Below are 9,851 nucleotides of genomic sequence, written 5' to 3' on the forward strand. Positions count from 1 at the left end.
ACACACACACACACACACACACACACACACACACACACACACACACATCTTGTCTTCCTGCCTCCCTCCCTTTGACAAAGACATTTTTATTCTGACTTTAACACAGGGCTCAGATGAGTAAATTTAGAGTCAGACTGTTTCCAATTGAGTAACTGGTAGTTTGACTACTCTCACTGTTGCCTCATTTGTGCTCATGTTTCCACCAAAACCTCAAGAGCAATATGATTTTACTGTGTAAAGCAACAACACAATTATGTTTTATTTTCCTCAAAGCCACTGTTCTTTGCACAACCACGGAATAACTCATGAAATGTAACTTTTGTCTGTTTTTAGGGGTTGTCTACAGACTGTCACTGAGGAATGTTTGTGGCCATTTTAGATTTCCATCTCCTGTAATGACTTTTTTGAAAGCGTCCTTAATTTCTAGAGGGACAGCCTTGCATTCCTTTGGAAGTTCACAGGAAGTGTGGCACAATGGAGGACAAAACAGCCAGAGGCGTTGTCCACCAGCAGAGACACTCACACACACAGAAGGAGTAGAGGAAGTAGTGAGGTGGTGTTAAATGACACGACCAGACTTTTAAAAAGGTGGAGACTGTGCTTCTCCACACAGTGTGGATCTGACGGGGAAATGCAAACATGTTCCACTTTGCTGACCAGTCGCCTCCATGTGAGCGCCGCCCACAGAGACGCAGTGTCTGCATGTTTTTTTTTTTTTAAAAGAGCCCATTTTAGTATGCAGCATCTGAAACATGACGGGAATGTGTGTGTGTGTGTGTGTGTGTGTGTGGGGGTGGGTTTAATTAAGGAGGAAAGGGCCAGAGAGATGATGTGGACACGCACCATCGTCAGTTCAACACCAACTCAATGTGTCTATGGATTTTTAGGTTTAATGAGATAATCAGCCTGAGGCCAGTGGCCACATACTGTACAATAATCAATGACTATAGTGCTTTGATTTCTCCGATTTGTGTTTTGTCTGCTGGAGGCTTCTGGACGGATACCATCTGTAAACTTCTCTATTTGTGTGTTCCTTTCTGTCCCTTCACAGCTCAAAGACATGACTGGTCTGTTATGACTAAAATCTCTGCTATTCAAAGGGCCAACAGTAAAAGTCATGAGTCCCTGTCTAAAGTCCTCAATATAGCATTTAGCTTCAAGCGGGTAATAAAAAGCTAAGTCTTGTCTTTTGGCTCGGACAGAAATAAAGCCTGCCAGAAAGATTTGCTTTCTCCCTTGAGGTGGGAAGTTTTAATCGTCAAGAAAACAAAAATGGACGTTCCCCATGTTGGAGAAGATGCAGAAAGAAATTGAATGACTAATTAAAAGACTTAATATGTGAATGGAAGAGGGGTTAACTATCCTTCTGACTGTCCAGCCATCCATACGTGTCATAGCAGGACAACCTCTCCGTGCGTGTTTGAGATCTGTGCCCATCTGTAACATTCTCCAGGCTCTGCTCTGCACCGCGTAGTGTGATGTTGGGTACAAAGAGCCACTGTGTGTAGTAATGGGGCACATGCAGACCTCGGATTCCAGTGGACAGCTGCCACACACCACACAGGGACACACACACACACACACACACACACCATATCAAGGCATGCACAACGTCAACATACTTTCACAGACAAGAGGAGCTTCACTCATCCATAGTGTCCTGCAGTGAATGCAAGGAGCTTGAAATCCTCTCAGACAACACAATTACAAGCAACCTAATTCTAGAAGTGCAAAGGTCAGAGCTCTCCCTTCCTCTATGTCACATATAAGACACAAACGGCACATTAGCAAGACAATAGAGAGACACTCAATTAAGTATTTACTCAAGTACGTTACTTGAGTATATGTCAATTGTATGCACTACTACAACTAATACTTTTAAGAGAGAAATATTGTGCGTTTTACAGCTCTTTACATGCAAAATAAAATATTATATATATACAGTTTTTAGAATATACTAAATTAGCTGCATACATCAAACTAAAGGTCCAAGGTAAAAATATATTTGACCTAATTCTACTTTTAGGTCAACAGTTCCATTTTATGTTTCTTTATCCTACCTAAAGAAAAATGATTGTACTCTTTTTTCTTTCTTTTTTTACTTCACTGCGATTATTCAATAGTTACAGTTACTTTTAAGGGATTCAATGATAACATCCAACGATATAATCATATAGCTTTGACAGGGACATTTTGCACATTTCCTAAAGTGACAGTTCATCCCAAAATCATAAATACATTGGATTATTTTAAGTAACCTATCTTGAGTAACTGGGTCATGGATTCTTGAGTTTTTTTCAAATGTATTTTGGGTGGATTTGAGCACCACAAGCCAAGTGCCATATAGTCTTATTATAATGGCGAGAAGGAAGACGTCTCTATGTACAATATCTCCAAAATTGGGCAACTCACCCCAAAACCATAAAAATGTATGAAAATATGTATTGCTGATTTGGGGGCTGAAGGACATGTTTTTACTGATACTTCTGTCCAGTAAAGTCACATATTTAATGCAGAGCTTTTACCTTTTCTCTCTTTTTTTTTTTTTTACACTTTTGCAATTAGGCTGAATACTTCTCCTATCACTGAATGAGTCCATCAGAGAAACAAAAGCAGTGCAAGCACCACTGACAACTTCTGTGAAGCCTCGCAGGAAGGAGCTATTGAAGACAGATATCTCTTTCCCTTTCGCGGAGCATAAATGCATTCATTCTCAAAGCTCATAATGCCTCATCATATACTTCATTTAACTCCTCATTGGGAATGCTCAAGCGCATTGCAGCCGCGCGCTCCCCCTCCCCTCCACCTCCCGTGTGGTTTTACGCTTTTGATCCCAGAGGGACCTCGCGTTTTACATTCCTGGCATTCCGACCTCAGTCCCTCCTCGGTTACTTATTATCGCCGCCTGCTCTCTCCACATTCATTTCACAGCGAGTGAGGAGCGCGGCAGCCCCGTTCAGGAGGAGGAACATAAGACACGTTCGACTCGAGAGAAGAAGAAAAGAAACTCATGGAAATAGAGGAATTACTCTGACCTTTTTTTTTTTTTACGTCGAGATCGAGAACAACGTTTCGTTACGATGAGAGCGTGAGCTGGTAAGAAGAGCTCCTTTTTCTCTCCCTTCGCAAAAACAGAAAAAAAAACGAGCACAAGCACGAAGAAAGTAGCTCCATCGTAACTTCTGTTTCAAACTTTTGAGATTGTAGTGTGTTGTGAGGGAATCAAACGCCATGTACGGTGTTTTTTTTACGACGACCATTGTGCTATAAGACCAGAGATGAAGTTATTTTACAATGCGCTTTTGTGCGCTTTTGCTCCCCCGTGAGATTGGAATTCTTAGCGCATGCATTTTTTTATTTTTTTTTGCCTGCTGTGGATAAATGTCTCCACATCTCCGTGTTGTCGCTGTTGGCGAATTAGACTCAAAGCGACACTGTTTTCACATTATGGAGCTAAAACGTTAATCAGGAAGCTTGTATTTATTTAACATAAATAAGGATATGTCTTTATTATGTTTAAGTCAGTGTAGCAAGTGTTGTTGTTGTTGCCAAGGCCTACATGCCTCAAACACAGCCTTTCATCTGTGTGGGACTTTATCAATATTCAGTTGTCTCCTGTTCTATATGTTTGACTGATTGTACTTTATTCCCTCATTCTGCTCTGTTCCAGGTTCGCAGAAGACTTATTTAAATACTTTCAAAATAAGAAAGAGTTCGACTGGTCTGTAGAGAAGATAACAACGTACACAAAGCATTATGTCGTCCACCGAAGAGCCGTCTGGCACGGTCCTGCACCGGCTCATCCAGGAGCAGCTACGCTATGGAAACCCCACAGACACTCGCACCTTATTAGCCATCCAACAGCAGGCCCTGCGTGGAGGCAGTGGAAGTGGACCCAGCAGTGGAGGCGACATGGGCAGGAGCCCACGGTCCTCTTTGGAGAGCCTCACCCAGGAGGACCCTCCGTTCCCTCAGCTCTCTGCGAGGCAGGAGCCACAGGGCCAGGAGCACCAGGGCGACTACCACCACTCAGAAAGCGGCTACCAGCTCTACCAGCTGCACGGGGAGGAGCTGCCGACTTATGAGCAGGCCAAGGTGCACTCTCAATATCTGGCCTCTCACTGGGCCCCTACAGGCTCCGCCAGTCAGCTCCACGACGGGCTCCTGCATGAGGGGGCCTTCCACGAAGAGGCAGATCTGATGGAGCTGAAGTGCGGCCATGTGCGCTCACTCAGTGAGCATTGCATGCAGATATCTCTGGACAGGAATGATATAGCAGCTAAAGCAGAGGCCATCAAGAGCACCTCTCACAGCTACCCAGAGCTCGCTTACTACATGCCACATGGCCTCCAGAGCACAAGGCAGAGCCTCGACAAGCGCACCCCGCCTCCAGAGTACTCGGCCCCCATCCAGGGCCACGGATTTATCCCTCACCAGGTCCAGGAGCCGGTGCAGACACAGCAGCACAGGTACAAAGACAACTTCAGAGGACATAATCATGTTTGCCTGTTTGTTTTTTTCCAACCACTTTAACATGACATCATATTCTGTGGTGTAGTTTTTGTACTTGAGCCAGACCGGCATTCACCTTCCAAGACTCCGTCATTGTGTTTCACATGCGTAAACACATACTTATCAATGTGAATCACACTGTGGACTGCGTACCAATTTGCTTCTTGGAATACTTAGAACAAGTTCAGCCCTGCAGGTGTTTGTAATGCCTGGCATAGTGGAACAGGATAGTTTCACATGCTTGTGTTGCTTTGGATGCCTTTACAAAAAGTATGTTCCTTATATAGGCTTTTATTTACAGCCTCTGGAGTCAGCTTGTCTGCTCCTTGATAGATGGGAATAGAGCGATATTTCAGATGCCTTGCTCTAAAATAGCTTAAGCGGGCCGCCCTAAATGTTTTGAATCATCCTTTTAATTAAGATGCACAATTAAGATACGAGTTTGTTTTCACTCAGCAATGGTATGGTCTCTTAGGTATGTCCAGTCGGGTCAGCCAGCTGAAGTCCCCTGCTACGGCACATTCACCGGCCTGCCACCTGCTGGCTTGGAGGAGCCCAACCAGGTGGAGCTGCTGCTGATGGAGAATGAGAGGCTGAGGCAAGAGCTGGAAGCCCACAGGGAAAAGACTGGCCGTATTCAGAAGGTAAGGAGAGGATATCCATGAGAGAAAGTCTTTTATCTATACAAAACTCCAGCTAGCTTTTCATTTCATTCAGGGGAGTTTCATTTCACCCCTTAAGCCCAATATAAAAAAGAGGGGTTGCCACAACATCCGCGACTCAATTTCAGAGGGAAACACTCCAAAGTTATTTAGCTGCTGATCAGCCAGACATCATCCTCCAACCCCCACACCTGTCTATGAAACCCAACCCCGGTCAACAGTTGTCTCCCCGAACGTCCAACTCCAGGCACACTCCCTCATCTGGACGGGACAGATGAGATCAGCAGCTGCTACCTTCCATACCACAGAGGCACAAACAGAGGTCACAGCCTGCTACTGTGTTTACACACTCCTTTCATTGTGGAGCTGACCTTGTGGAGGCCAGGGTGTGTGTGTGTGTGCGTGTGTGTGTGTGTTTTAGTTCCAGGGAGGCCATAGATTTTCAGCCTAATCTAGGGCTTGTCAGACAGCTGTTGATCGGGCTGTGACCCGCACACACAGCTGATGGGGGTTGGGGGTCTGTGGCAGGTGGTGGGCTGCTGTGTAAAAAGTGAAAGGTCTCTTTTGTTTTTTCCACCAAACGGCACCTTTTCCACCGTCTCTCTTCCTGTTTCCTGCCATTTTCTTTATGGACTCTCCAACCAAACAGGCCTTAGATAAGCATCTTTTCTTGATCAACGTGGTGGAACAACAGCTTTGGAGACATTGGATACCTCAGCCAATCTTTACAAAAATCCACTCCGCTCTCTGCTGGAGTTATGTCACATGGCCGTTGCCTTGTCTCAGCCTTAAAGAATTATAATTGCCGGGGTTGGAAAGTTTTTCCCCGTCAGGCCACAGCCCTGAGTAAACATGCCTGTGTGACTGCTATAATGGTGGGTTTCTCTTTGCCGTTTCTACAACCCAGGCACAGGCATGCACACCTTCCCTCTGCTGGCAGCCTTCCCAGACCTCTCTGTGTGTGTGTGTGTGTGTGTGTGTGTGTGTGTGTGTGTGTGTGTGTATCTCGTTGGGTACATGTTAACTTGTTCTTTGTGGTGTGTTGTGTACGTGCACCCTCCTGTGCACTCATACACCTGGAACGAGAGCCATCAGCCCTCAGGAATGTAGATATAAATCAGTCTCACAGGGAGTGGTGCGGGCTTGAATTCCTTCTCAGTATTATACCGCACACACACACACACACACTGAGTGTACTGTATACACACAGTCGCATATGTACCCTGTCGTACATAATGTATCTACACACTGTAACAACATGAATCAACATTCCAGCTCCTCCCTGGCATGTTCCTCTTCTCAACCTTCTCCTTTTCTGTGCTCCCCCCCCCCCCCCCCCGACATCCCCTCTTCTTTTCTTCCCTTTTTCAGTTGGAGCAGGAGATCCAGCGTATTTCAGAGGCTTATGAGACACTAATGCAGGGCAGCTGTAAGAGGGAAAACCTGGAGCAGACACTGAGGAGGAGGCTAGTGGCTGAGATGAGGAGGCTGCAGGACTTCAACAGAGACCTTAGAGGTATGAACTCTTGCCACACACAATACCACGTTTAAGTATCCTACTGTGATATCAGATCCAGACCTATTTCACAGCGAAGTCTAATTCTAAAACTTTGCTGCGTTACAGAAAACTTGGAAAATGCCAGAACGCACGTCGCAAAAGAAGTCGAAGCAGCCGACCATAACCAGCACATCATGGCGAAACTCCTTGAACAAAGTGAGTGTGCCGTTCGGTTTGGCTCTCCTCTCCGCGGCTCTCTGTGGCGTCCTCCTTTGTAATCAACATGCTTGATTGGATCGGATCGTAGCATAGCATGGGGCCCTTTTTGTAGCTAAGGGAGTCCTGCATGCAGGAATTTCTCTTGCATAACCTCAGCTTATTTGGTGAGGAGGCTTAATAATAGGGAATTCAATCCACGCGCATCTTTGCAAAAGGAAACGAGCAGGCTCTAAATCACAGAGCAGCGGTGGAAGTGATAGAAATGAGGTTCGCCCACCTGTTGTTAGTGTGATTTATGCTGTCTGTTTAAGGAACTGGACTCAAGCAGAGTGGCGGTGTTTGTATGGCCTTGATGAGGCCTGTGCTATGTGGGTCAAAGGGATAGGGCGGCTTTCTCCCCCCTTCCTCCTCCTTCTCCTCCTCCTTCCTCTCAGCATTCCAGGAGTGCTTTGCTAAATGAAGAACACTGGCCACCATGTAGCAACTCTGGTGCTTATTACTGTGGTTGGACTCAGGAGGGAGAAATTATGGCTTGAAGCTGATACGTATTTGAGAAAAGAACCTCAGGCAGATTTGGAGCACTTGTGCCCAAACTACTATTAAGATCATGACCACATTCATCAAACATGCGATTAACCTGCCAACCTTTGCTCTTCCTTTTTTTGCTTCAGACGAGGAGCAGAACTCTGAGCGGGAGCGCGTAGAGCGGGAGCTGGAGCGATTCCGATCCACAGCGGAGGAGCAGAGCCTGAGGGCGAAGAGGCTCGAGGAGGCCCTGGACGCCGCTCGCGGACGAGGTCGCCAGCTCGAGGAGGAGCTGAGGAGGAAGAGAGCTTATGTGGAGAAGGTGGAGCGACTTCAGAGTGCACTGGCCCAGCTACAGTCCACCTGTGAGAAGAGGGAGACCCTGGAGATGAAGCTGAGGACACGACTAGAGCAGGAGCTCAGGAGTATGAGGGCGCAACAGGTACATATTCTGTCCTAGGAAACAATCAAAAAGCTTGATTTCTGTACTGTATCCTTTCAGTAGCTTTAGTGTCCCTTGCCACCTGATTTAAATCCTCTCTCCCTCCACCTATAGAGGCAGTCCCAGCCACCAGGAGTGACCATGGGCTCCCTCCAAGAGCGTCTGCATGAGCGCGAGGAGAGAATCCTGGCCCTTGAGGCCGACATGGTGCGCTGGGAGCAGAAGTACCTGGAAGAGAGCACCATGAGGCAGTTTGCGATGGAGGTGGCTGCCACGGCTGCTGCCCAGAGGTAAACATCGTAGACTTTTTTGCTTTACACTTGCCGGGACATCCTACGTACGCATGTTTTTTTTCCCCAGCTCATTTGAATTTGAGTCAAGCCCAGGACATTATCTTTTTCCTTTGCAGAGACACCACCATCATTAACCACTCGCCTTGCCACTCCTCTAACAACAGCTTCAACGAGGACCTGCCAGTCGCCGACTACAGGAATCAGGAGATGGAGAACAGGATCCGCGCTCTTTACGCTCAGATCCTGGAAAAGGACGCCGTGATCAAGATCCTCAACCAGCGGCTGCATCAGGACCAAGGGAGGAAGGACGAGCAAAGTCCCCGCACAAACCTCCTGAATATAGCGGAGGCCCCTCTCCGACCAGCCTCTTCCAACTCCTCCATCTGCACCGCCAAGACCAACGCAAGGAGTAGCGGTGAGCATCAGAATCTTGCCTTTCTGTAAATAACTAACTTTAGAAGCAGCCTACTGTACTTCTTACATTACCCGCTCAAACACTCACACATGGAATATTCCAGTCAAATACTCTTCTCTTCTAGTCCGTAAAAAAGTAAAAAATGTTATCTCCGTAATCGGTAAGAGTTGATAGCACTGCTGACAGATACGGTTGTCTTTCAGGTAAGAGTCTTTCAGACGATCAGACTTCGCCAGCCTGTCAGTTCTCCACTCAGTGTGAACCTGGAATGCTAGAACGGCGGGTGGCGGGAACGAAAGCCAAGGAGGCCGCCAGCACAACTAAGCTCAACAGCGGTGAGTGATCTATCAAATAGTGTGTTTGTTTACGAGGGCCAATAATCCATCCAATAATGCTCTCAGTATCAATCTTGAATGACAAAATAATTCTCATGAATAAACAAGCCTTCACAGGCTCAGACTCCACTACACAAAACACACACACACAGAATTTAAGTGCTCTCTTTATAAAAGGACTTTGGGCCCTCGGCTTCATGGATGCTCAGATTGATTAACCAAAGCCGCCTCTTAACCAGCCAATGAGATAGCAGCCATCCAGGTCATGGTTCATAATGCGGGCTTTGGGGAATGTGCATGGTTAGGAAATACTGTGGATCTGTTGACTGAGCATATTTACCAGAGTGATCTGTTTGAGCGTGGTAAATCTCTGTGAACCTTTAGTCATTGATAGCTGAGCTCTGTTTAGGACATTCTTCCACTGTTTTAGCCACAGAGCGTTTATATATTTATTAATTATCTTCTTTTTTTCCCCCTCCTTAGACAAAGCAGCACCCAATAAGTTGCTCTCAAACCCCTTCAGAGGCCTGGATGAGCTGGAGTCAGAGGCAGTGGAAATCTTCATTTAAAGAACCGAGGGGTCGATTTCGAATGAGGACAAAAACAATTGTGAGAATCTGTGAAGAGTGCAAGTCTTTGAATAGAGAGTGGATTAAATATTGGATGCAAGAATGTGGTGGAAAGAGGCCAACGCACGAAAAAAAATGGACTGTTTTCACATTTTTAGAGAAAGAGCTGTGCTCCGACTCACTCCCTCTAACTGAGCTGGACAGCTGCAGGCAGTCTGCCCAGCTGGAAGAGAAAAGACAAATCCTCTGAGGTACTTGGACAGTATTGTGGATTGTAGTTGGGCAACCGAGAGTGTATGCCAAAATATTTATATAAATATATATATATGTGTGTGTGTATATATATATATATATATATATATATATATATATATATATATA

At 46.0% G+C, this 9,851-nt stretch overlaps 1 protein-coding gene across 2 annotated transcripts; it reads left to right on the forward strand.

Moving 5' to 3' along the window:
- The first annotated feature begins 2,847 nt into the window (after positions 1 to 2,847).
- Positions 2,848 to 9,799, forward strand: amotl2b (angiomotin like 2b). 2 transcript variants are annotated; one of them, XM_031855252.1, is made up of 10 exons: positions 2,848 to 3,096; positions 3,671 to 4,469; positions 4,988 to 5,156; positions 6,546 to 6,690; positions 6,799 to 6,888; positions 7,563 to 7,858; positions 7,973 to 8,148; positions 8,316 to 8,566; positions 8,770 to 8,901; positions 9,385 to 9,799. In XM_031855252.1, exons 2-10 carry the CDS (start codon positions 3,757 to 3,759, stop codon positions 9,468 to 9,470), a joined length of 2,058 nt encoding a protein of 685 aa, XP_031711112.1. In that variant the 5' UTR covers positions 2,848 to 3,096; positions 3,671 to 3,756; the 3' UTR covers positions 9,471 to 9,799. The 2 variants fall into 2 exon arrangements, with proteins under 2 accessions (XP_031711112.1, XP_031711111.1); XM_031855251.1 differs by having other exon boundaries at positions 2,850 to 3,096; positions 8,268 to 8,566.
- The last annotated feature ends 52 nt before the right edge of the window (positions 9,800 to 9,851 follow it).

This window comes from Anarrhichthys ocellatus, unplaced genomic scaffold (genome assembly GCF_004355925.1).
Source record: "Anarrhichthys ocellatus isolate YVR2014 unplaced genomic scaffold, GSC_Weel_1.0 scaffold15, whole genome shotgun sequence".
Lineage (NCBI taxonomy): Eukaryota > Metazoa > Chordata > Actinopteri > Perciformes > Anarhichadidae > Anarrhichthys > Anarrhichthys ocellatus.